The sequence below is a fragment of the Sinocyclocheilus grahami genome, unplaced genomic scaffold (assembly GCF_001515645.1).
Source record: "Sinocyclocheilus grahami isolate Dianchi unplaced genomic scaffold, SAMN03320097.WGS_v1.1 scaffold237.1, whole genome shotgun sequence".
In the NCBI taxonomy this organism is placed as follows: Eukaryota; Metazoa; Chordata; class Actinopteri; order Cypriniformes; family Cyprinidae; genus Sinocyclocheilus; species Sinocyclocheilus grahami.
In genome coordinates this window covers 657,569-685,378 of record NW_015505416.1, presented here as the reverse complement: position 1 = coordinate 685,378, position 27,810 = coordinate 657,569, and the positions used below count along the sequence as shown (strand labels likewise).

General features: G+C 38.4%; 2 protein-coding genes across 5 annotated transcripts in view; both read left to right on the top strand.

Annotated features, from left to right (window-relative positions):
• The window catches only part of LOC107597796 (SUN domain-containing ossification factor-like), a 44,727-nt gene extending 28,063 nt beyond the window's left edge, over positions 1–16,664 (top strand). For 2 of the 4 annotated variants that reach the window (XM_016288983.1, XM_016288980.1), the window contains 16 exons: positions 598–725; positions 902–969; positions 1,213–1,320; positions 1,651–1,756; positions 3,468–3,488; positions 3,791–3,846; positions 6,691–6,782; positions 6,981–7,046; positions 7,741–7,824; positions 9,034–9,124; positions 11,957–13,189; positions 13,276–13,363; positions 13,813–13,917; positions 14,023–14,171; positions 15,147–15,238; positions 15,382–16,551. In XM_016288983.1, the coding sequence (XP_016144469.1) occupies positions 598–725; positions 902–969; positions 1,213–1,320; positions 1,651–1,756; positions 3,468–3,488; positions 3,791–3,846; positions 6,691–6,782; positions 6,981–7,046; positions 7,741–7,824; positions 9,034–9,124; positions 11,957–13,189; positions 13,276–13,363; positions 13,813–13,917; positions 14,023–14,171; positions 15,147–15,238; positions 15,382–15,560 (2,666 nt within the window). In that variant the 3' untranslated portion in view covers positions 15,561–16,551. Of the gene's footprint in view, positions 1–597; positions 726–901; positions 970–1,212; positions 1,321–1,650; positions 1,757–3,467; positions 3,489–3,790; positions 3,847–6,690; positions 6,783–6,980; positions 7,047–7,740; positions 7,825–9,033; positions 9,125–11,956; positions 13,190–13,275; positions 13,364–13,812; positions 13,918–14,022; positions 14,172–15,146; positions 15,239–15,381 lie in introns of all 4 variants that reach the window. The other 2 variants (XM_016288981.1, XM_016288982.1) reach the window with 2 other exon arrangements.
• Positions 16,665–19,150: 2,486 nt separating this feature from the next.
• On the top strand, positions 19,151–27,666 carry LOC107597809 (secernin-2-like). Its single transcript, XM_016288998.1, has 8 exons — positions 19,151–19,254; positions 20,123–20,285; positions 20,480–20,661; positions 20,746–20,945; positions 23,100–23,315; positions 25,147–25,312; positions 25,387–25,555; positions 27,607–27,666. Exons 2-8 carry the CDS (start codon positions 20,124–20,126, stop codon positions 27,664–27,666), a joined length of 1,155 nt encoding a protein of 384 aa, XP_016144484.1. The 5' UTR covers positions 19,151–19,254; position 20,123.
• The last annotated feature ends 144 nt before the right edge of the window (positions 27,667–27,810 follow it).

The window sequence follows — 27,810 nt, the reverse complement described above, 5'->3', positions numbered from 1 at the left end:
TACACACAAAACTAGAGGGCTCTCAAAGAGCAAGTACATTGAATTTGGGTTCCAGTGAGGCTTATGTTGCCTGCATGAATCACAGTATCACATAACTGAAATTTGATCAGTTTCCTTAATATTTTGGGTCAGGATTGTGCTATACATAGCCCGGGCTGCTCGACCTAGAATGTTCACAAAAAACTAATTTGTTAAATCAAATTTAGAAAACTAAATTGTTGTCTCTGTTTTTGGTCTGTGGGCTCCAAAGCTACAAAGATTTTTAGGTTGTTTTTACAAGCTGTAATCAGCACAATGTTAATGAATGGCTTTTTTCCCTGAAGGTTGTCACAGAAGGTCATGACAGCAGCTATTGGTAGTTAAAATCCAACAGTTTTGCCATTCACAAAGGTTATTTGTTACAGATAGTGCATACATGAATGCTATGTGCATACATGAAGATAGGTCGTTCTTTTGTTTTCAGTGCTGTAATTGACAAGTAAACATACCCACCTGCACTTAGCATGATATGCTCATACTTGCATACTAGGCCAACCTGATTCAAGGTCTAAAACATTTGACAGATGGCCTATATGTAACCTGTTTTGTTGTTTTCAGGTCAGTCTATGCACACTTCATCAAATGGCAGCCCTCATCCAGTCAAAAAGGTCCAAAAGAATTTCAAGAATAACTATGCTTCTGTCGAATGTGGGGCCAAAATCCTCTCTGCCAACAATGAGGCCAAGGTACAGTGCAAGAGACTGCAAAACAGCATATGGGGCAGGTGGAAAGATGGATGGATTTTTACCGGGGGCATAAATAGGACAATCATTTAATTACTTGATATTGTTCCTGCACCTGGAATGTTATTGATTAATTTGAGATCAGCAAATGTGTGCTTGTCTGTGTGTTTTGTTTTCAGAGCACGTCTGCCATCCTGATGGAGAACATGGATCTGTACATGCTGAACCCCTGCAGTACCAAGATCTGGTGAGTCACTGCAGATAAAGAGAGAAACAGACTGCAGCAGCTGCGCAGAGACAATGGAGAAATGCATTTTACACTGTCTATTTTTCTATTTGTGTAAATGATAGTTGACATAAAATACTATTAGTATGTTGAGAAAATAAATAATTATAAATAAATTGTACGTTTTGTTTCAGTGTTAGTCGTTTTTGTGTCAGCACGTTACTTAATTATAAATTAATTTCCCCTATTAATCTCCCAATACAGGTTTGTTATTGAGCTCTGTGAGCCAATCCAGGTGAAGCAGCTGGATATTGCAAACTTTGAGTTGTTCTCCTCTACACCAAAAGATTTCCTTGTGTCTATAAGTGACAGGTAGCATCACTCACATAGACATATATAATATTCCCACTCCTAACCAGGCACAATGTGAGATGTCGACTGATCTCCAATGCAGATGTGTGTTTTTGTACCACAGTACATTTCACTAGTTGCAGTGAATTCGAATTCATCCAAAATCCTGCCTCATATTAAACCATGAATATGTTGTGGTTGGTTTTGTTTGTTTCATTCCACATTTTCACATTTGGTGTGAACAGACAAATTGCATGTTGCTGAAATCTTATCACTTCGAGCCTGGTTTGGAGACTGTGTTATATAAACACCAACTTAACCTTTTCTTTAAAAATCATTTCTCAAATTCAGGTATCCGACCAATAAGTGGATCAAGCTGGGCACATTTCACGCCCGTGATGAACGCACAGTACAGAGCTTCCCTCTGGACGAGCAACTCTATGCCAAATATGTCAAGGTAAAAGGGGTGCCAGTCGCTTCAGTTTGCTAAAATGAATTGTTCTTCCAAAAGCTACCTGATTTCCTAAAGAGTTCATTTCTGTTTTTGCTCGCTTTGTTACAAGGTTGTGCACAAGGTGCAGGTGGTGTTTTGTCATAGTGCACTGCTAAGAAAAATGAAACTTTTTTTTTTATTAATCTATTTATTTAATAAATTGGAAAAAAAAAGAAAGCTGTGGGGGAAATGCACCACAGTATTATGACACAAAGAATTAAAAACAAGAGGTTGATGTAATTCATCTGTGCTCTGACATTAGCATGTGTATCTATAAACTAACATTTGAAACATGAACATCTTGAAAAGGATCACACACATGATTGTTCTGTCACCTATGCCCTAAATAACATCAAATTGCATTAACAAAGAGTGTTTTTTTTTAAGGTGACTGAATAAGAGGCAGAGAAAGGGGGCACAGTTAAGACATTTGAGGAAAGCCGTGCCCTTCTCTCAGGCCTGAGAGTCTCATGACTGTATTGTTCAGTTCAAATCTCGGTGTAATGTACAATGCTATACACACATTCATAACCTTATATAGATTTGCATATAAGGTTGCTGTTCTTGAATGGCCCAGCCAGAGCCCTGACTTAAACCCAATTGAGCATCTCTGGAGAGACCTAAAAATGGCTGTCCACCAACGTTTACTATCCAACCTGACAGAACTGGAGAGGCTCTGCAAGGAGGAATGGCAGAGGATCCCTAAATCCAGGTGTGAAAAACTTGTTGCCTCTTTCCCAAAAAGACTCATGGCTGTATTCGATCAAAAGGGTGCTTCTACTAAATACTGAGCAAAGGGTCTGAATACTTAGGACCATGTGATATTTCAGTTTTTCTTTTTTAATAAATCTGCAAAAATGTCAACAATTCTGTGTTTTTCTGTCAATATGGGGTGCTGTGTGTACATTAATGAGGAAAAAAAAATAACTTAAATGATTTTAGCAAATGGCTGCAATATAACAAAGAGTGAAAAATTTAAGGGGGTCTGAATACTTTCCGTACCCACTGTATGTCAGTGTATTAGTTTACTCCTGAATTAAAATGTCATGATAATTTACCCCCTTATCATCCAAGATGTTCATGTCTTTCTTTCTTCAGTCGAAAAGAAATTAAGGTTTTTGAGGAAATCATTCCAGGATATTTCTCCATATAATGGACTTCAGTGGTGCTCAACGGGTTGAAGGTCCAAATTGCAGTTTCAGTGCAGCTTCAAAGGGCTCTACATGATCCCAGCCGAGGAATGAGGGTCTTATCTAGTGAAACGATCTGTTATTTAAAAAAATAATAATAATAAAAGTGTTTTTTTTTTTTTTTTTTTTTTTACCACAAATGCACGTCTTGCACTAGCTCTGTGATGCCCAAAATGCTTTTGTCATTATTGAGCTGCTCTAAACCTGTTCTGTCATGCTCTGCTTGACTCCTGTGAAGTTTATTATTTCAGTGTTTATGTTTACTTGTTGTCCCCTGCTATATTTCCCTTTCCGTACTCCTAATTATAGCCTTTCCCTCAGCTAGCTTTCTCCTGCATTGGTACTGCTGCTCAAGTCATCAAAGCTGGGCAAACAAGAACAGTTCAAAATGCTTGACTTGCTACAGCATGAATCAAGTCTTTTACACTGATCTTTTTCTGTTTTTCTTTGTTTCTGCTTTCTCCTGTCTTCTCCTCCTGCATCAGATGTTCATCAAATACATGAAGGTTAGCGCTCTTCTCTCTTAGATCTTGTCAGTGCTGCTTTGGGTGGCAGGCTTGCATACTGTAATACAGTGTGACAATTGAAAAAAAACAAACAAATATACATCTTTTCTCACACTCACAAGGGAAACATAATGCTTTGCAAGTACTTCAGCACTTCATTCTTGCTAAGTTTTGTTTAAAATTATTGGGACATCGCTAAACTGGACATTTTTTTGTAAAAAGGTAAAATGAACATGGGTTTTGTTGTAGGGCCAAGTTTGAGTGTGATTTGTATTTTTACAGTGTTTTTATTTTTTTGGTAGGTTGAGCTGCTCTCCCACTTTGGTTCTGAACACTACTGTCCACTCAGCCTGATCAGGTGTGTTTAATTAATATGACTTGAATGCACAATTCCAGTACTGTGTATATAACCTATATAACATGACTGAAAGCCACTTTACGCAAGTATGTGAATGCCCCTACACACATAAGCTTGATGTCATTGCGTTCGAAGTGTGTTAGAAACAATTTATAGTGCAGTACAGGTGTGTGTGTTGCATACTCAGTATGACCACAAGGAGCGCTATAATGTGTATTAGCCCAAATAGATCTGCTTCTGTTGTCAACATTTATATAGCTCACTAGCTGATGAACACCGTGTGTGTAATAGCACAGATATTAAAGGATATATTAATCAGTGGCTGCTCGTGGGTTTTAAAATAGAGGAGGCACACTAATTGTATTGGTCTGGGATCCCTGCCGATTATTATTATTATTATTATTATTTGCTTAACCACTTTAAAATGGCTTTTTGGTTGCTTTTAGTCAGAAAACGTAAAGAAAACGACTTACGTACAGCAAGATAATATAATTTCACTTACCTGACCTATCACTTGACGCAAACATCCATCCCTTCTTAAAAGTGTTGAAAGAGAGCTGCTTGTTGTGCCATTTAATTAAGCCGACTGCTGTTTTCCCTAAATTTGTATATATACTGTTTGAATGACAGCTTGGTAAATCTGTTGGCGATCAAATATTCAGTATCGCTACTCATAAGTACTTGGTACATTATCAGCGCAGCGGGAGACGTTCAAACTAATATCACGTAATTTACGCCTCTGTGATGATTGGTTGATATCAGAAGGAGGCTAGCCTCCCCTACGAGGTTTCTTTTCTCAACACTCCTCAGCGCTGAAAGTGAACACTCGATGGTGATTGGCTAATTTTTTTTTACCAACAGAGGCACGAGAGCTCCGCGCTCCCCTGGCCTCCCCCTACCCTTCTCTATAACCTAGCGGTTGCAATTACATCAGCAGATTCGGCACATTCGCGATAGAAAAGCGGCGCTTTCATGTTATGGTATTACAACTGTGAAATTACAAACACAAAAAATACACATTCTGAGACATGAACTGAAATGAATTGTGAATTTTATTAACATTAAATTGTCCTCCTCCCGTTTTCACCTTAAAATGCCTCCCCCGACGAGCCGCCATTGATATTAATAATCATTTGAGGTTCTACAGTATGTACAAGTACACTACCTTTCAAAAGTATGGGGTCAATAAGTTTTTTTTTTATGAGTTTTTAAATGATTTAGAAGTCTCTTATAGTCACCGTTAGCTCTTATACACTCTGCATTTATTTGATCAAAAATACAGTAAAACAGTAATATTGTGAAATATTATTGAAATTTAAAATAACTGTTTTCTATTTGAATATATTTTAAAAGGTAAATTATTATTGTGATGGTAAAGCTGAATTTTATTACCAGTCATTATTCCAGTCTTCAGTGTCACATGATCCTTAATAAATCATTATAATATGATGATTTGGTGCTCAAGAATTTTTTTTTTATATTATCAATGTTGAAAACATTTTGCTGCCTAATAGTTTTGTGTAAACCATGATACATTTTTATTTTTGATGCATTGAAAGTTTAAAGAACAGCATTTATTTAAAGTAGAAATCTGCATCATCATAAATGTCTTTATTTCTAATAAAATTATTTTTTCTTTCAACAAGAAGTTGTAATGACCCCAAATATTTGAATGGTAGTGTATGTACTACAGGCGTTTATATACTTGTGTAAAGTGTGTGTTTGGTCTAATGCATGCTGTGAGGAGAATATTTTGGTATGTGTCATGATATGAAGTATTTTTTTCCCTTTGTTTTGAGAGACAAATATTAAAAACTGCACAAAAAGGGTTATACAAGTATATTTAAAAAAACTGATAAAGAGTCAAAGCATTTGTTTAACCAAAGCATACTCCACAGCAGTGTTATGTTGTAATGAGAAACCAGTCGCTTCTGATTTTACAATCCTGTACTTTCATTGCCCTTTAAAATTCATTGACTTTGAGAAAGGACACATGGCATTATAAAAGTTTCAAAAGGCAAAGTTCTCGAATTGAGTTGATCTCTATCCTGCCTCAGGCTCCTCTCAGGCCCGTTTGCATTGGCAGGAGATTTAATCTTGGTTGGAGGCCCATAAAGGGGCTGGTCTGGCTGCACTCTATGAGAGACATATTGTCCCACTGTAAGGGAATTACTAGTATATACTGTGAGAGGCAAGCAAAACACTACGGCCAGATAGAGATGAGAAAATTTCCATTCATTTTGTTAGCTTTTCAGTACTGACCTTCAGGTCCAAATCACAAGAAGCTACTTTCTGATCATTGTTATTTTACAAGCCATATGATACATTATTGTATTATAAGGCATCATGTGGCAACCCTTGTGAGTTCGTGCAAATCTACAGTGTAACATTTATTCCAAATTCCTACTACCCTCTGATCTCTGAGACTGCTCATTTCACTGGATATCTGTTGTTATTTTTCTTCCACTGCTGTTAGTTCTCCGTACGTGGCCCTTGAGGATTGAAGGGGGCTATAAAACATGTTTTTAAAGACCCCCGCTAACCTGGGTAAAGGGCAGAGTGATTAGAGTTGTTTTGTAGAAAGCAGAGATAAGTTATCCTGATGATCACAGTGGGCTTTACGTTAAGATTTCTACGTTCTGAAGCCTGACCGTCTCTCTATCTGTACGGGGGCTGTGCCGTCTTTACGATAAAATCAGGAACACATTGTCATTTTTACAAGCAAGGGGTTTACGACTCCCATGCAGATTTTTAATCCTTATCTTCTTTCTGCATGTTTCTTTACTCTTATATTTGCAAGTATCTAATCTTTGTGTTGCTCGTGTGTATCTTTGTGTATATCAGGGTGTTTGGCACCAGTATGGTGGAGGAGTATGATGAGATAGCTGACTCTCAGTACACCTCAGAGAGAGCCGAGTATCTGGATGAAGACTATGGTGAGATGATCTCTCTAAACGATTGCTCACAGAAAGCTTAAAACGTATTGCAGTACAGTATTAATTTACTGTATGGCAGAATTTAATTATTTAATTTAGACAGAAGACTTTATTTATTTGTCGTTTTCCGTTTGCCAGTTGTTCTGCTTGTCCATTGGCTAATGCTGTTGTCTTAATTCCAGACGTTTTTTTTTACAGATTACCCACCCGGCTACCTGCCATCAGAGGACAAGACATCGAAGAATCTGCTGGGCTCTGCCACAAGTATGTCCTGTTCCTCCGTATTCTGCCTGTGCTTTTGATTTCAATCTACAGGTTACACTAGCTAAACTATGAACAAGTGGTTAAAGGCATATAATTAGGATGAACCCCGTTAGTTGCACATTGCACAGATCCACTTTGCTCACGGCAATCCCAGTTGATTAGATTCCAGTTTGTTCAAAGGTACAGTGGCAATCTTTTATAAAAATGTACTAACTGTAGAATTCAAGGAAGTGATGTGCCCTCCGCCCAATTCCTTTTAAAACGTGTTTTGAATATCCATTAGAAAGGTTGTCAAAACTTACTCATCAAACACATTCTGCCAATCACACACACTCTTGATAAATCCTTTTCCTAGTTGATTGGCTAAGCTTGGAGCAGTATGTAAATGAAACCTGTTTAAATGTATATTTAAGACAAAATTATAACAACTAACCAAATGATATTCATACTAAAAGAATAAATTGTTCTACTAGTTCTACCACGCAATAAACATACTGGCAGATTGACTTTAATAATTCAAAAGTTCATCACTTTTTGGCAATGATCATTATATTTCAAGATCATTGTATTTGCTTGGCTGAAGTGCAGAAAAAAATCCAGCCTGCATGTTGGCACTGTGTGACATTTACCCCATTTCCATGCATATAAATGTTGTATTTTTAATATTTTCCCCTGGATTGTTTTTCCTTTCTAGACGCCATCCTGAACATGGTAAACAACATTGCAGCAAATGTGCTAGGAGGGAATCCGGAGCTAGAGGACGGAGCTGAAATGGAAGGTATGAACCTGATCTCTGCCTTGCGCTTGTATATTAAAATCACCCTGTCCTGAGTCTGTACTAAGAAATTACTCCACTTATTTGCTCCTCTTTGCTTGGCAGCTGTTTGTGACTAGTGAGGGCTGTCACCATGCCAACAGTGCTGGAACTGTGAGGCCTGGCAGTGAAAGCACGTCTTTGATGGGTTCTGTAGCTGCGCTTGCCAGCATCAAACTCTCCCAGGGTGTGTGTGTGTGTGTGTGTGCGCGCGCAGGCCCAGAGAGAGCTGCTACAAAATGCTGTTCAAACACGCATGTGGCTTTCCTAAAAGCAGAAGTGAAGTTTAAAAACACCCTGCTTCTCTGTATCATGACCATAAACAGTCTGACTAGGAGGCTAAAAGAGAAAAGACTGTTTAACAAGATATTTTTACTGTGGCCCTTGAGAGATTCCAGTCAAGTGGATGGCTGAAAGTTTATAAGTTTGTAAAAGGAAAGCACACTAGTTTTTTTTTTTTTACTGTTAGATTGTGGTTGACCGATATGATTTATTTTTTAATGGGCAATACCAATACTGTATCTAAATAAAAAGGGTGGTCGATAGCTGATATAATACCAGTATACATACTACTGATTATGGATAGCAAATAACACAACATTTAATCACCTGACCAAATTTATACCAATAAAATGAATGGACTGATTCTTCCCCACTGTGAGTGAACATACTGGCAATTTTAGTCTTTTTAGACTAACATCCTCTTGGACATCAGTTATATTTGAATAGCTTTTTAAAGGTTGTTCCACCACAGCTTCTACAGTCAATTGAAGAAATGCACAGTTGGATGCACAGGCATAATCCGAATATGCCTGCCTTGACACATTTTCTAGATAATGTAATCTTCACAGTCATAAGGATTGACTCCGTATGTGACAAGAATTCAGAAAATACCATTGTGGCATAATGACTGCTATTCCAAAGCAGTTTTTTTAGATGTCCTTGTTCTGGGTAAGTTTAAACCATGCCAAGCATTATGTAATTTCAAGCTCTCAGAGATCATCACCTGTTGCTAGTTAAGGACACATTTGTGTTTGTGTGTTTAATCTTGGGTGCTTTTCTCTGAACAATAGCCCTCTTTGTGTTGAGGAAGGGCAGTATGGAAACCAATGTTCATATTCTCCTTTTCATTTTCTCACTGTCAAAATCTGTTCTTTCTCTCATCTCGCTCAGGAAACGTTTCCACTGGGATAGAAAACGTCACACAGGCGTCAACAGAAACCCCACTCACGCCAGAACCCACCACTACTGAACAGCCCTCTACGTGAGTCTCACACACACACACACACACATACACACTCCCTGCTCATCCAGCACATTAAAACCCCAGATGTTTGCTCAATACTGAGCCCCGAGCTAGTCAGCGTATTCCAGCACAGACTGGTTTGAACCGTTTGCTCACATACCAAATCCACCACTGAATTATTTTTCTAATACAGTACGAGCTTATAAAACTTTAATTAACTGTAGCTGCCGCATAACAAGGCTCAGAGTCAGACTCAATCTGCTGAATTATGCAGAGTAGAGCAGAGAATACTATACTCTTTGTTGGTAGCTAAAATTATAATCAAATTAGCCAAAAATATTTAGTTAATTTACTGAACCTTGCACCATTTCAAACACATGAAAAATAAAAATGTTTGATCAACAAATTAAATTATTCACTGAAAAACCTTGCCCTACTTGCAATTGTTTATGAGAGAAATAGCTTTGATTTGTGACATAATGGTTTGAGTCAAATCTTTTTAGTGAATCAGTTGGTCTGCTTTATAAAACTGGTTTAAACGAGTCATTCACAAATCTGACTAATCTGGTTCTCAAGATCTGGTCACAGTAGCTAACAGCTCACTTAAATGATTATCATAAATATATTAGTAGTATTTTATTATTATTTATAGTAATTCTATTATCAGTGAATGTTTATATGCACTGAATATTTTTATATACTGCTATAGTATTTATTAATATTATTAATTAGCTTTTATTTTTAATATTTGAATTTGAATTTAAGTTTCAGTAATGTTATTCGCTTTATCATTTTTATTAGTTTTTATTTTTAAATATTTATGAATAGCTTTCATTTATTTTTACATCAGTTTTAGTTTTTGTAACTTTAGTACTTCAACTTAAACTAATTTCAGTTAGTACAGTGGGGGAAATATTTATTTGATCCCCTGCTGATTTTGTAAATTTGCCCACTTACAAAGAAATGAAGGGTCTGTAATTTTTATGGTAGGTTTATTTTAACGGATATCAACCAAAAAATCCAGAAAAAAACACATTATATAAAGGTTAGAAATTGATTTGCATTTCAGTGAGTGAAATAAGTATTTGATCCCCTACCAACCAGCAAGAATTCTGGCTCCCACAGATTGGTTATGTGCCCATGTGGAACACAGATTAGTCCTGCCACTTTAAGAAGTTACTCCTAATGTCAGCTCGTTAGGTGTATAAGACACCTGTCCACACAATCTGTATCTTCCATTCCAACCTCTCCCACCACCATGGGCAAGATCAAAGAGCTGTCAAAGGATGTCATAGACAGGATTGTAGATCTGCACAAGGCTTGAATAGGCTACAAGACCATCAGCAAGAAGCTTGGTGAGAAAGAGACAACTGTTGGTGCGATTATTTGGAAATGGAAGAAATACAAAACAACCATCAATCGGCCTTGGTCTGGAGCTCCGTGCAAGATCTTGCCTCAGGATGATCATGAGAAAGGTGAGGGATCAGCCCCGAACCACACGGGAGGAGCTTGTTGATGATCTTAAGGCAGTTGGGACCACAGTCACCAAGCAAACCATTGGTAACACACTACGCCACAATGGACTGAAATCCTGCAGCGCCCGCAAGGTCCTCCTGCTCAAGAAGGCACATGTACAGGCCCGCTTAAAGTTTGGCAAAGAACATCTAAATGATTCAGAGAAGGCTTGGGAAAAGTGTTGAGGTCAGATGAGACCAAAATTGAGCTCTTTGGCATTAACTCGACTCGCCGTGTTTGGAGGGAGCGAAATGCTGACTATGACCTCAAGAACACCTTCCCTACAGTCAAGCACGGAGGGGGAAACATTATGCTTTGGGGCTGTTTTTCTGCTAAGGGTACAGGACGGGGCCATGTACTGTAAAACCTCCTTCCCTTAGCCAGAACACTGAAGGTGGGTCATGGATGGGTCTTCCAGCATGACAATGACCCGAAACATACCGCCAAGGTAACAAAGAAGTGGCTCAAGAAGAAGCACATTAAGGTCATGGAGTGGCCTAGCCAGTCTCCAGACCTCAGTCCTATAGAAAATCTGTGGAGGGAGCTGACTACCAAGAAACCTTAAGAATTTAGAGAGGATCTGTAAAGAGGAGTGGACCAAAATCCCTCCTGAGATGTGTGCAAACCTGGTGACCAACTACAAAAAAACGTCTTACCTCTGTGCTTGCCAACAAGGGTTTCTGCACCAAGTACTAAGTCATGTTTTGTTTGGGGATCAAATACTTATTTCACTCACTTAAATGAAAACTTTTTCTAACCTTTATATAATGTTTTTTCTGGATTTTTTGGTTGGTATTCTGTCTCTATACGTTAAAATAAACCTACCATAAAAATGACAGACCCTTCATTTCTTTGTAAGTGGGCAAACTTACAAAATCAGCAGGGGATCAAATAAATATTTCCCCCACTGTAATATGTTTTTTTTAAATCTAGTATTTATATTTTATTTCAGCTTTAATGAAAACAATTTTTAATAGTTTGTGTTTAATGTCTTTTGCATATTTTTTTCAAGCTTTACAGCTTTTGCCCACATTCATTGATATTCCTTGTCATTGTCATAGAATTCTTCTTTTATTGCTCTAAGTCATATGGAATTGGAACTAAATAACTTAGCAAACTACAGAATTTTTCATCTTTGGATGAATTCTTTCTTGGAAAAAATGAACATGTTAGGAGTTGGGTTGTGTAGACTTTTGGGAATGACAGGCATTTCAGTTCAGTGAGCTCAGATTCTTTGTGCTTGTGCTCATAACTAAGAAACAAACATTGTGCATCCTTGGTTTAAAATAAAAAGAGAGATTTGTGCACTAACATTCTTGGTCTTCATATCGCCAGGCTGGATATTCTTGAGCTGGATCCCACTCTAGTGAAGGAGGACTTAAAGGTTCCTGTTCCTGAGGCTCCTTCAGAGCCTCCCCCTGAGGAAAACCGTATCGTCATCCTCATCGAGGAGGAAGAAGAGGCCACTCAGCCAACTGTGTCCCTGCTGGAGGAGGAGCGAGAGGAGGAGAAAAGACTAGAGGAGATGTGGGAGAGGGAGAGTGCCACGTACTGCGGCCACCTCTCGACTTTATCCTGTTTGGCGTCTTTGCACGAACACTTCTACTGCTACTGTTCGGCAGCTTTAGCACTAAAGCGCCAGCGTAGAGACCACCGCCACAAAGCACAGCACACACACACCGAAATGGACACGCAAATCACCCCTCAGCAGTCCCTCCCTGACACCACCCCAACCCAAGAGCCCCCTGCACCCTCTGAGAAACTTCCAGAAACAGAGCGGCCCTCTCAGGCACAAGCCGAGAGGATTTACCCCACTGAAACGGTAGCTACTCTGCCTCAGTCCTCCAGTGGGGAATCTGTAGTGAGCGAGCAGGAGCTCCCACCTGAGACTATCCTGTTAGAGCCCAGTCGTACCTCCACCCTTCCTCCACACAGCTTCTCCGACACCCCCACCCAAAACATCCCAGAGTCTCTACCCACAGGAGAGCCCGTGGACCAGCATCCGCAGTACCTGTTGGACATCCCAGAAACCCATACGCCCGTGAGCAGCTACAGCAGCACCAGCAGCCTCCTCTCACCCAGTGCTGCCTCCTCTCCGCTCTCCTCCACCACCACCGAACCCCACAGCCCAGAGACAGACCCTCCCAAACTGGAGCTCCCCGTCCCCACCAAAGAGCAGACAGTTCAACCGTTGCCCACCCACACTCGCCCCGCTGAGATCCCACCTCCTACTGAACTTCCCGTCCCGCTTCCAGAGGCCTCAGATAACGGCAGGGCTGCAGGGGTTGAAGATCCTGTGGCCTCTCAGCTAGAGCTTTCAGAAGCCCCTCTGTCTCAACAAGAGGAGACTGTAGATGACATTCTGCTCCCACACCGCACCGCCGGAGAGTTTTACGCAGAGCAGCAGCATTCGGTGGAAATGGGCCACGGGAATGGAAACGGCAACGGGAATCAGGTGCACGGATCCAACCAGAAGGAATCAGTGTTCATGAGATTGAATAACAGGATTAAAGCACTAGAAATGAACATGTCCCTCAGCAGCAGATACCTAGAGGAGCTCAGCCAGAGGTACAAACACACAATTACACGCTACCAAACCTAAAATAATCTTAGTGGGCCACATTGTTTGATTGATCAATTCTGTTGCCACTCAGGTATCGTAAACAGATGGAGGAGATGCAACGGGCTTTCAACAAGACCATCATCAAACTGCAGAACACCTCCAGAATCGCAGAAGAGCAGGTTATTATCAGTCACACAGAACATTAGTTATATGAGCTGGGCCTTTTATAAACTTTGACATTGGCAACTGCAACATACATGGACCCCAAAACGTGTTTGGACACTTGAATACCTTTGAGAAAGTGTGAATGGCACTGTATTAAAGAAAATATCATATTTCAATAGAAAAATACACTACCATTCAAAATGTTGGGGTCAGTAAGTTGTTTTTGTTTTTGTTTAAAATGCCCACCAAGGCTCAAAAATACAGTAAAAACAGATTTGGATTATTTTTCTTTTATCTATTGTTTATCCAACAAATGACAATAAAAAAGACTTTGATTAAAGTGCTGTTTAAAATCCAAATAAAATGTTCTTAGACACCTTCTGGTTAATAAAAGCATGTACAGTGCACTTTTTTAAACACAAATAACATGTGGATAACTGTTTGCATCTGTGTGTGTGTTTAGGACCAGAAACAGACAGAGTCTATACAGATGTTACAGAGCCAGCTGGAGAATGCCACCAAGATCATGCTGAACCTGTCTGCCACTGTTGCTCAGCTACAGCGAGAGGTCTTCAAACATACGTTTCTTACCTCATTCCTGACCCATCTAATGTTTGGCCCACTCAGTAATGTACATGAATATTTAAAGCCTATTGTTTACTGTGTGTTGTAGGTGTCTGACAGACAGAGTTACCTAGTGCTGTCTCTGATCCTGTGTCTGACGCTGGGTTTGCTGCTTTGTATGCAGTGCTGCAGGAGCTCACCCAGTCACAACACCAGCTCAAGCATTCCCATGAGCAACCACTACCCCAGCCCTAAGAGGTATAACACACACACCAAATGTGTCAGAATGCAATGCAGAATTCATAACGCAATACAAGAACAATGCATTCTCAGGGATGCAGCAAGTTCTCTAGAGGCCCTGCAGTCAGTTTTCTGTCACGTCAACTACTGTTATGGCAGAACAACAGCATGAAAGAGTGGACTCAAACTGAAAATACATGGGTTTAAGACTGATTTATGAGTCTTTTTGACGAGCAGAGCAACAGTTGCTGAGCAAGCTAATTGAAGTTATGTAAACTGTTGACAAGTTTATAGCTGGCAGCATACATCCAGTTTAATAGCACAGAAGTTTGACTTTAACCCTTTGTGACAATAACGTTACCACATACACTACCACTCAAAAGATTGGGGTTAACTTTTTTCAGGATGCCTTAAAAATGTATTATTTATAATGTTACAAAAGATTTTTATTTTAAATAATTGTTGGTATTTTGAACTTTCTATTCATCAATCAGGAATTCTAAAAAAAAAGAGGTATCCACAAAACTTATACAGCACAACTGTTTTCAACATTGATAATAAAATGTTTCTTCAGCAGCAAATATTTTTATTTTAAATAATTGTTGGTATTTTGAACTTTCTATTCATCAATCAGGAATTCTAAAAAAAAAAGGTATCCACAAAACTTATACAGCACAACTGTTTTCAACATTGATAATAAAATGTTTCTTCAGCAGCAAATCAGCATATTAGAATGATTTCTGAAAGATCATGTGACATTGAAGACTGGAGTAATGATGCTGAAAATTCAGCTTTGCCACACAGGAATAAATTTACATTTTAAAATACAATATATTCAAATAGAAAACAGTTATTTTGTATTGTATTAATATTTCACAATATTACTGTTTTACGTTTGATGGTTAATGCACATTATGTATTGAAGAACCCTGCATTCTTGCAATGCATTGGCCAAACATTCATATCTATAATGTCTCTGTTTCACATTCTCAGGTGTTTTTCCTCATATGATGATATGAGTCTGAAACGGAGGGTTTCTTGCCCTCTCGTTCGTTCAAAGTCATTTCAGCTGCCCACATCAGAAGGTAAGAGTCACCTTTGACACTGAGGAGAGCTTTGATGCCAAAGCTCTCTGTCTTTCTCTCTTTTTCTCTAACTCCTCCCCTTCTCTCATGTAATTCACATTGTTTACTCTGCTTTGGTTCTTAACATCCCGTGTCTTTTTCAGCCAGACTCAAATCCACCATCTTCATTTCTCACAGCTTGAAAACTCGAGATGATGTTCACAGCTTCCCACTTAACATGTGGCTTGTGTTGTGTGCTCTCATTTGGCTGCTGCTCTCAGAAGAATCACACCTTTTGTATTCAATTCCACACAGATCACTTTACAGCTTGAACTACTTTTGAGTCCAGTTGTCACTAGTTCCAAAGTGTCTGGCGATAATTCAATATCAGTGTGACCTATACTGGAGCCCAGTGTGCTTTGTAATTGAATGTCAACACAGTCTTGCCTCATGTTTGGCGTCACCGGAGTCCGCTGATCAGATATGTCCCTTTAAGTAAAAAGCATTTACTTTTACAAGCTAAAAACTAAAAAAAAAACTAACAAAGTTAACAAATTGGAGAAATCTTTTTATTGATTCTCAAAGTTAATTCACTTTTGAATCACTTTTCATATTGACAAACAATTTGATTACTAAAAGAGTCAATACATTAAAGAATAAATTCATAATTCCTTATTTTTAAGTGCAGTTTCATTTAGTAATTAATGAAAAACTTTGCAAGCACAGCTAGATAAACTGAACCGTCTTCACTATTTTAAACGCCGGATCCTTCCTGTTCTTCTTGTTCCATTTATTTCCTGCTATATTTTCCTCTCACATTTTGCTGCAGCATTGTGTGTGTGTGTGTGTGAGCTCATCAGTGGTTTGTGTTCATAAGGCAGAGGTTGGATATTTTTAGCACATGATGCTTTTGGCTGGCACATGTTGGACATTTGCAAGTAGTAACAGTGGAAAAATGTGGTACATTTAATGGATTACTGAGAGTTGCATATACAGATAAGCAAATCAGAACTTCCAAATGACAGCATTATGCAAACAATTGATGCTGCAGCCATGGTTACCACAGAGTGAAAATAGTGAAATAAGACATGTCAGAACAGATTACAATGGAATAGCAGTTTCACCCATGAAGAACAGCAGGAAGATACTTTGAAGTGTCTGTTTATAACTTGTGCTACTACTTGCAAGTGCTGTCATGCTTGTATTATTGTTTGCCATACCATTCCGTTAACCTGCCCCCTCTCTCCCCTCTTTAGTAGGTCCTGATGACTTGTACATTGTAGAACCTCTAAGGTTTTCTCCAGAGAAAAAGGTATGGAGTTTGTTTCGCCCGCTGTGTGTTCATGACAGTAGTGGGACTGAAGCAGGGTTTCAAAAGTACTCACTGCTTGTTCAGCAGCTCTTGTATTTGTTTTCTCCGCTTTTATAGTTAGACCATGAATCTGTAAGAAGCATATTAATTACATAAAAGTTTGATTAGAAACGCTTTAGTAAATGTGAAGAGCAGTGAGTGTTTTGGAACACAGCTCTTTCCAGTTAGTCTGTCTGACAGGCTGTGAAGTTAACCGTTTCTCTGCTGACTGAGGATTCAGATTCCATTTAACAAATCTGGTTGTTCTCAACTCTATTCTAAAAAAACAACAAAAAGGAAACTAAAACTGTTTTTGATATTATATTATTATCATAATTATTTAAACATTACCCATAATGCAGGAGTTTAATATGATTTGTGTCTTTTTGACCAATTAATTCATTGTAGAGTAGAGTCATTGCCAGCACTACTTGGGTTTAGTCAAGGTTTAACTAGTTCCCCAAAGCATAACATTGAGCTCTGGTGTGGCTGGTCTGGTAGATCTAAGAGTTAAGGCCTGTTCTGATTTTGGTCACATGCAATTTGTGTGTTCATGCCAATGCAAAAAATGGAAGATAGTTGAATTAAAATGCAAATTCACTCTCTGACTCTTTGGATTTGAGACTAGTCTTTGCAACTTTACAGATCTTCTTTATGCACCAAGAGCTTGTAACACTCCAAAGAGAAAGGAAAACTTGAAATCGCATCATATGACCCCTTTTAAGTAATGCTCATAGAAAATGTAGCCTATGTAACAAAAGTGTGCTTTTTTATTTGTGTATTCATTTTTATTTTGTTTTTAGTTTTAGTTAACAATAACAACATTGTTCACCGTTGCTTGGCCAAATAATCTCTGGGCATGTGACCAATACAGTGAATCGGTGTTTGTCGCAGTGTGATGGAAAAGAGATTAGAGCACCTTGCAATAAAAAGAAATTGCATTGCAATGACTGCTTGCAAATTTTCATGTCAGTCTGAACAGACGCATTAACAGATGTTCATTCAAATGCAAATGCTTATTGCTCCGAACGTTTGTGTTGGTGTGAACAGGCCTCAATTTCTCCACAAATGATTCCTTGTGTTCTCTGCCCTCATGTGTACCATCACGTGATCATAGGGATTGTGTTGTTGTTCTATAATTTCTTGATTTCTATTTTTCTTTTCTTAGTGTCTGATGAAGTGTTAGCGTCTATATGTTTGACATTTTTATTTTGGATGTTTGATTTATTCAGTTATTTTGCATTCAAATCAAATTTCAATATCAAATGAAGTATCCGATAAATCCGTTCTAATGTTCATACCATGATCATGGAGATGTGTATCTGATTGGCTCAGCTTCTCTTTGACCCATCTGGCTGAGATTTGCTTTTCCTCGGCTGGGTCTGTTCGGACGAGCTTTGAGTTACTGGATTCGGGGTGAATCGTAAAAATGGCCGAGCTCTCGTTGTTGTGCAAATATTATGCATGAGTCCAGCAAAGCAACCGTCTGGTTTGTCCTACCTGTCATGTACGTGTAAAGTTGATCTGTGTGTGTCCAGCATCTTCTCTAGTCACACACTCCTTGTCCCTCTTAACACACTTATGTATTTGTGTGTTCGCTGCTTTCTTAGTTATTTTTAATGCACCCAAGAGACCATTTGACATCCCAGCTTTGTGGGATCTGTGTGTTCTATGTGTTGTAAGTGTTTTCTTTCATGCAGCCGATCCCATCATTGACCTTTTATCCATTATGCATGAGTCCAGCAAAGCAACCGTCTGGTTTGTCCTACCTGTCATGTACGTGTAAAGTTGATCTGTGTGTGTCCAGCATCTTCTCTAGTCACACACTCCTGTCCCTCTTAACACACTTATGTATTTGTGTGTTCGCTGCTTTCTTAGTTATTTTTAATGCACCCAAGAGACCATTTGACATCCCAGCTTTGTGGGATCTGTGTGTTCTATGTGTTGTAAGTGTTTTCTTTCATGCAGCCGATCCCATCATTGACCTTTTATCAAACTCTGGGGTTTATGAATGTGAATTCACAACACGATTTCAATAAAAGGGAAAGATTGGGATGGCGTGCGATGGACCATCTCTGTGTGATTTCCATGATATATGTTTCACTTTAAAACGTTTTACTACCTTTCTCCTTCTTTTTGAATGGAAATTGATATATGCTTGTGGAATTTGTTTATGTCTGGATGTTTTTTTCATGCAGTGTGTGTGTTGAAGACTCTTTCCAGTACCCCAGTGAGTAGAGACCGCTGCTTGTGTCTCTCCTGAGAACTTACACACATGCCTTTGTTTTTCTCCACCACAATATATATATATATATATATATATATATATATATATATACGCACACACATACATAATCCACAGAATTATGGATATGCTTGTGTGTGTGTGTGTGTATATATATATATATATATTTAACACTTATAGTGTTTTCTTCAAAGACTGTCAAAACACTTTGCTGTTGCAATATTTCTGGTTAATATATAAATAATATCGGTTCAGTGCAGTCATGGGACTTTTATTTTGAAGTGTCTGCAGTAGCAGGTTGCTCGTTCTCATCGATCAAGCTTACTGCTGTAGGACAGGTGACTTTTATTTTGAAGTGTGTGCCGCAGGCAGCAGCAGCAGGTTGATCAGTCTCAGCCCTGCCTCCCACAGGCTCGCTGACCCGATCTGGAGCTTATTAAGGTAATAATAACTTCATCAAATACACTCGAACGTGTGCTAGACAGTTAGAGTAGCACTAATAAAGGCCAAATCAAGCATGCACGTGGATGTCACGCGTTACTTTTGATGCACGAGTTGTATTGCATATTTATATTGATGATCCGTTATCAGACACACAGGCCATCAATAGACTATCAGCTAATTAAGTAATCGCTTCTAAAACACTGCATTCAGCTCTTATGGCTGTGTAAGAAGCAGCTTTGATTGTGCTGTGCATGTGAAGAGTCGGTGAAATGGAGGTCAGGCGATAAGCCGTCGATACTGTCCAGCGCTGAGACTTACTAACACTACAGTAATCCTCAGCGCTGCTGTCAGTGCTGCTGCACACACTCGTGCTTCCTCGTGGACACATTTCAGTGCATCCACTAGCTCTTTAAACATTAAGCAATTATCAAACTAAGTTTTTTAATGCGCAGTATTCACTATAGCAGAAACCAATGAAAACGACCCTTGATCACAAGTCTGCATTATCAGACTCAAACCTGTTTTTCCCCAATAAAATCCTTTGTTTTTAATGCTCCAAATAAATGCTGTCTGTGCTCCTGCAACGGTTTGTGGTGAAACATTTAAATGAAATTAATATTTGGACGATTTATATTTACTATTTGGAGTATTTACAAATTACAATTAATGGAATATTTGAATTATTGAACATAATCTGTTCCAAATGATCTTTTTTTGTTGTTGTTGTTGACTAGGTATCTAAGCCTATGTATGTCATATTTGATCAGTCCTTTTTCCATACTGCTATTCTTTCCATTGCGCATGGGCATGTTACTGAATTGAATGTGATCCACTGCATTGATCCTTATGTATTGATTTGATATAGGATGGCTGAACCGCCTCGGTCATGTGACTGTTTTGTATCTCTGCCTCCGGGTTCAAAAGAAGATTATGTGATATTTGGTAAGAACTCTGACCGGCCAAGGGATGAGGTGCAGGAGGTGGTGTGTTTCCCTGCATCCCCACACGCTCCTGGATCTACAGTGGAGGTGAACTGACTTTTTCATTACATTTCATTAAAGTGCATAATATTTGCATTTCAAATTAAAACCTGCTTTCTATTTAAAATATATTTCAATATATGTTTCACATTTTTTCCTCCAAATATGTGGTTGTCGAACAGAAATCTGGAGTTGTGGCCAAAAGCATAGATGATTTACAGGTGATTCTCTTTTCCTTGTAGTGCACATACATTTCCGTTCCTCAAGCAGAGCACACTCATGCGGTTGTGCTGAGCAGACCCGCTTGGCTCTGGGGGGCTGAGATGGGGGCTAATGAACACGGGGTGTGTATTGGGAATGAGGCAGTCTGGACTAAGGAGTCTGTGGATCCAGAAGAAGCTCTGCTGGGAATGGACCTGGTTCGGTGAGCTCAAAACAAGCAAACGTCTGTATCTTCCTGTTTTCTAGTCTTAATATTGACCAGCTGATGTATATTGTGTGTGTTCAGGCTGGGTCTGGAGCGCGGGGACAGCGCATGGGCCGCTCTGAATGTGATCACAGGTCTGCTGGAGCAGCACGGTCAGGGCGGAGCCTGCAGGGAGACCGCCGAACCCTTTAGTTACCACAACACCTTCTTACTAGTGGACCGACAGGAAGCCTGGGTCCTAGAGACTGCTGGGAAACTGTGGGCTGCACAGAAAGTCACAGGTGAGGAAAGATGATTCATGGTTAGTGGTGAATGCATAAGTTCATTTTTTTTCTATACAGTTTTTTTTTTCTCTCAGGATCTGTCTGAAAAGATCCAAAATCAAAGAATATATTAGCTTAAATCATATTATATATATATATATATATACAGTGTATATGTATATATGTGTGTATATATATATTATATATATATATATATATATTAGTGATGCACAATCATGATTTTTCATAGCCGATTCCTATACCGATTTTTTACAAGCAAACTGGCCGATTCCGATACCGATTTCTGATTTATTTTATTTTTTTTAATCAAACAACAAACAAGAAAGAATAAAAGTACACATAAACGAGATGTTTATTTGGTATTTAACAGGCTAAACTGGGTTTTGGCTATTGAAAACAACAACTGTAACCATCTGAAATGAACAGCAGTAACTGCGCACGGTAAGTAGGCTACGTTCAATACAAACGTAGGTAGGCCTACTGACAAAAGCATTTAGCTTTTGTTTTTAAATTGGGTTGAAACTATAAACTGGCCTTAAATGAAAACATTAACTGAAACCATGTAATTTTAAAGGCAACAACTGCATAGTTCCATAATCCAAACACATTCAACACTCCAAACAAAGATGTTACTTAATCAGCATTCAGCATTTGTTTTCGTTTTTAAATTTGGTGTAAAGAAAAAAAAATATCTTTACCAGTGAAATGAAATAAAACCAAAGTAGGCTATATAAATAAATTATTCCAAAATGTTAACTACGGCAGGTGCTTTTTAAATCACATTAAGTCAATGTAATTTTAAGGTAAAAATAAAAAATATTAATCCTATAGCCTACAGAACTGACGTTTACCTCTGGCTTTTCAAAAGTGCATGCGAGTTCTTCTTTACAAAAAGAAGCATTTCAGCTTTGTCACAAGTTAGTCTGTTTCGTTTCTCATCCAACACGTGAGAAGCTGAGCTGAACAAACGTTCACTGTCTACGCTTGTGCAGGGCGCGGACAGGTACACTCGTGCAACTTCAGCGGCTCTTATTTGTGCGCCAGTACACCAACGGCTGTTCGCTTCTTGGTATCTGTGCCTCAGACAAGTAGCTCTGCATTTCCAGTGCTGTACAGCTGCCCGTATCCTTAATCACTTCAGATTTTTCTTCCAATATCTCATCGTGCATCGCCAACAGTGAGCTTGCTCTGCGTGCTGTTTTTTCTGCTGGCGCCTCTGTGCACACTTCCGGAAAAATCAGACGAAAAAAATCGGGCGGTTGCAGATCGCGCATTGTAAGCAAAAAGTGTCCGGTTCCGATTTATGGCCGGTCAACCGGTGCATCCCTAATATATACAGTATATATATATACGACTCATCCAAGAGGTCACAAAAGACCCCACAACAACATCCAAAGAACTGCAGGACTCACGTGCCTCAGTTAAGGTCAGTGTTCATGACTCCACCATAAGAAAGACTGGGCAAAAATTATATATATATATATATATATATATGTATGTATACACACACACACATATATATAATATACATGTACAGTCGTGGTCAGAATTATTGCCATTTGACATATAAGCATTAAATAAAAGGGTGCCGTTAATTGTGTCCAATGTGTATTAGAGAAAAACATTTGTCATAATGATATTTCCCCCCATTTTAAATTCTTATTCTCCAAGGAAAGGTTAGATTTATGTGAATGTTTTTAAATAAAAGATCAAAATGATTAACAATGCAGATTTATTTTCACAGCCGCCTTTGATCATATTTACCAAGGGTGCCAATAATTCTGACCACGACTGTATGTTATAGAGAGAGGAATTACAAATGTGTCAAGTTATGTAATTTATCATATACAATTATATACATAATTATAACATTATTAATAGAAATGAACAATTTATATAAATGTACTAAAATATTTGATTAGTAATGTTACTTTGTTTTAGCGTTTTCAAAATCATTTATTTATTTACAGGCTGTATTAGATTTTAAATCCTAGATTTACAGTGTGGCCTTAGACTTTTGGTCCCCACTTTATTTTCAGTCATATATCTATAGCTATATCAGGATAAAACATCTCATGTATTGATATAACAGCTTTATATCTAAAAAAAATCCATCTCTAAAAATAAACCCGAGGTTATTTATTTTGTCAGAGGGAGTCAAGAACATCTCTAACCAGCTGACGATAGGCACAGAGATCTCTACGGAGCATTCGGAGCTGCGCGCTGTGGCTCAGGCTCAGGGCTGGTGGAGCGGAGAGGGGGACTTCAGCTTCTCTGCTGTCTTCAGCCCTGACGACCCCCCTGCCAGGATGGAAATGGCCAAGCAGCGGTATGTGGGCGGCACAGCCCTGCTCCAGCAGCACAATGGTACGTTTGCGTTTCTCTGCCATCATAACTGAGGAGTGGGGTTGTGCTAACAACAGGGAACTTGAATGTTCTAGCTAGGTTTTGTAAATGTGTATTTGAAGTGTTTTGGTTGCAGTAAGATGCAGATGAGTTCTATCCTAACTCTTGCTATCCAGAGTTGTTTTGTTATTTTGAAGAGTGTATCCATTAAAATATGTTGAATACTGCCATCTACGGTTTAGAAACTGCATTTACATTTACTTTATTTATTTATTTATTTTTTATTTGAGCAATTATTAGTAAAAGCATGAATGAATGATGCATTTATATAGCGCTTTGTGTACTTTTGTATACCCAAAGCGCTTTACAATCATGTGGCATGGACAACTAAATTTGTGACTTTTTATGACATTATGGCCCAATCCCAATTCTACCCCTTAGCCCTTCCCCTTTCCCCTACCCCTCCGTTTCGCGCGTTCACATGAAGGGGTAGGGGTGTCTCAATTCTCTTTTGGTTGGAGGGTAGGGGTAGGGGAAGGGCCAGATAGCCCTTCAAACGAAGATTTTTTGGCACCACACTTCAAACGAAGGGGTATGAATTATCTCAGCGTAAACCGGCTTCAGGGGCAACATGGCTGCCCGAGCGAACAAAAAGACAAATAAATGTAAGCATTTTTGGCATTAATAAAGATTTTAATGAAAAGTAATCATTTGTTTTATGGTACATTCAATCGTGAGTTCATATTTACGGTCATGTTACTCAAAGTGTTTGCAAAAAATTGCTAATATTTGCTAACTAACGTCTTATCGTTATAGGACAGCATCTTCATTTTAGGAGGGCGTGGACGAGTCTTAACTTTTATAAAGAATATCTCTTTGGGTTTGAGACTTTAGTCTTTGCAACTTTAGGGATCATATCTATTCACGAACAGCTTGTAACACTCCAAAGAGAAAGGAAAACTTGAAATCGCATCATATGACCCCTTTAAAATTAATGGAATATATTGTTATTTTTATTTTGTGGTATACAATGCATGCCTTTTTTTGCATTATTTTTTATTAAATACATAATTGCACAATTACAGATGTTACTGTGACTTGCTGGTTTTACAGGTTAATTTGCCATCGTCGAATCTTCACTACTGTTCAAAAGTTTGGGGTCAGTGAGATTAAAAAAATATATATACTTTTATTCATCAAGGGTGCATTAAATTGATCACAGGTGACAGTAAACACATTTAAATACAATTGAACTGTTTTTCAAATAAATGCGGCTCTTTTGAACTTTCTATACTTTAGTGAAACCTGAAAGAAAATGTATAATGATTTCCACAAAAATATTAAGCAGCACAACAACTCTTTTCAACATTGATAATGATAAGAAATGTTTCTTGTGCAGCAAATTAGCATATTAGAAGGATCATGTGACACTGAAGACTAATGATGCTGAATATTCAGCTTTGTCGTCACAGGAATAAATGACATTTTAATATATATTAAAATAGAAAGCATAATCATATTTCACATTATTTTGTAATACAGTATTTTATCTTATTATTCTGTATATTAGAATATTATTTTACTGTGATCAAATAAATGCAGTCTTGATAAGCATAAGGGACTTGTATCAAAAACATAAAATCTGGCTGACCCCAAACTTTTGAATGGTAATCTATGCCACTTGCCGTATAACACAGCTGACAGGCCAGTTTATACCTGAAATATGACATTTGAACATATGTTATTGAACATTAATGTCTGAAGAAGTTCTTTAAAGTTATTTCTGTAATATTAACTGTCATGTGCACCTGCCACACATGTTGTTCTCCTCTCCTGACTTCGCTCTGCACAGGCTCGGTGACGGCCGAGGTGATGATGAGCATCCTGAGGGACAAGGCCAGCGGGATCTGTATGGATTCGGAGGGCTTCTGTACTACAGGCAGCATGGTGTCCATCCTCCCGCGCAACCCAGACGTGCCCTGCGTTCACTTCTTCACTGCCACACCCAACCCCTCCAGGTGTGACCCTGAAAGATCAGCTCAAACCTACGTTATCAGGGTCAACTCTTCACACTTTGATCCTTCTCTTGCAGGTCTGTATTCAAGCCTTTTATCTTCTCGGAACGCATGAGGCCCGTCAACATGGTGATGTCTCCCCAGTACGGCCCAGACGATCCTGTTAGGACACAGCCTCGGTTCCAGCACCAGGTGGACCGGAAACACGAGCTGTACAAAGCCCACCAGACGGCACTGACCAGTCCTGTAAGTCTGCGAAAATGAAAAACAAAGGCTTTTTATTGATCAAATGCTCTTTGGATTGTTTGTTTTTTTTGAACATGAAGCCTGCAAAGCCTACTGTATCATATCTGATACACACATTTCTAAGGCCTCTAAATTATTAACATGAACAAAACTTTGCCGAAAAAAACCTATTGTACACAATCTACTACATGCCTTCTGTTGTTTGACTGATAGTTTATACTTGTTTAGAAAGTAAAAGCAAGCCGTTTTAGTATAGACCAAGAACGATAACTATAAAGATAACAATATTAGCGTCCACACCAGCGAACGATATCGTCTGTTTATTCTAAGCGCACATGCGTCTGCCGCTTTAAATTCACGAGCTCGTTACAGCAGGATGGATTCTGATTGGCTGTCAATTTTTTATCGTTCATCAGCTGGAGAAAATCATTTTGAAAGTGATTCCAACGATATCGTTTCTCTTTGTCTTCATCGTTATAGTTGTGGTGTGGACTCTGCTATTCTTTAATATTGAGAACGATTTTTAGAACTATATCTTTATAGTTATCGTCCTTGGTGTGAACGGGCCTTAATTCTAAACCTTTCCAAGTCATGATTCATATATGTCCTTTTGATTTGAAATCATCAGTTTTATGAAGTAAACATAAGAATAACATTTGTATTGTTAGCAATATTTGAAGACGAACTCTTACTCGACTGAAGCAACTTAGGTTTATTTGATTATCCATACATGATTTTTAGTTAAAATGTGAGAATCAAATATGATACAACAGGCTTCTGAGGAACATTTATTTGTACATATGTGACCCTGGACCACAAAACCAGTCTTAAGTCGCTGGGGGATATTTGTAGTAATAGCCAAAAATACATTGTATGGGTCAAAATTATAGATTTTTACTTATGCCAAAAAACATTAGGATATTAAGTAAAGATCATGTTCCATGAAGATATTTTGTAAATTTCCTACTGTAAATATATTCAAACTTAATTTTTGATTAGTAATATGCATTGCTAAGAACTTCATTTGAACATTATTAAAGGTATATATATATATATATATATATATATATATATATATAATCAAATTAAATATATAACTATCATTATGCACAAAACATTTTTTTTAAATTAAACTTCATTTTGTGTGGGGTTTTTATGTTGAATGTGTGGCTGTTTAGCGTCTCATATACTAAATGTTCTCCAGTGATTACAACCTCTATTGCTAAAACCATTGCAACAAGATGGTTTCAAGATGGTAAATCAGGTAAGAAAGCACAACACAGCAGGTGTGGATGATGGTGGGATGAACAGGGAAGTAAATGTGCTCAAACAAACAGTACAGTGCAGTGGTGGGCAGGAGGGAGATTATATGGATATCGCTGGAGACTCAGAGGCGAGTAGAGGAGATCGCTGGAGACTCAGAGGTGAATGGAGGAGATCGCTGGAGACTCAGAGGAGAATACAGAAGATCGCTGGAGACTCAGAGGCGAACAGAGGAGATCGCTGGAGACTCAGAGGTGAGTATAGGAGATCGCTGGAGACGTTTATGAAGGATCCTTTACAGGCACAGTCTGAGAGTCCATAAGGGTGACCAGACAATGAACGCTCCCCAAATGGAAGGACGCTTCCTTATAAGACTGCATATCTGAAGGATGCATCAAGTCTTTCGCTTCCTTTAATCACCCACAATCTTTTCCAATCCATGAAAAATGAATTAGATGAAAATGAATCAACACTGTTCCATTTCGTTATGTTATGCAAGACAAAAGAAAAAAAAAATGAAGGTGAAGCCAAGGCATTATGTTTTGTTTTGTTACAAATCAATCACATAATGCTAAACTGTGCTGCATAAATGTAAACCACTGGGAGACCACTAATGGTTGTCATTGCCTGTGCTGCATTAGTAGAAAGTCTGTTAATATAAAACATTTCAATATGAAGTATTCTTCTAATTATAATTCTAGTAGTGTTTTCATGCCTAGTAGTAGTATCTAGTAGTATTTTCATTTTATGATGTAACCATGTGCACTTACTAGACTGTCTCATTCTAGCGGTTTAATGCTGAGAAGGACTCTAGCCTTGAAACCTCAAAAGGACACATCCTCACTTAGACTTAGGAAGCGTCCTAATATAAATTGGTGCTTATTTTCAAGTACAAATGCACAGTGCTCACTTTTTTCTGTGCATTAAATTACAGATGAAAAATGACATATCAGTCTGTGCCTTATATTGTGATCTGACACAGCAATATACAG

Excerpts from the sequence above, each read along its gene's own strand:
- LOC107597809 (XM_016288998.1), top strand. The coding sequence starts at position 20,124 with ATGGCTGAACCGCCTCGGTCATGTGACTGTTTTGTATCTCTGCCTCCG. Across the intron at positions 20,286-20,479 it reads CTCCTGGATCTACAGTGGAG|TGCACATACATTTCCGTTCC; the intron begins GTGAACTGACTT and ends TTTTCCTTGTAG. Across the intron at positions 25,556-27,606 it reads AGACGGCACTGACCAGTCCT|CGGTTTAATGCTGAGAAGGA; the intron begins GTAAGTCTGCGA and ends GTCTCATTCTAG.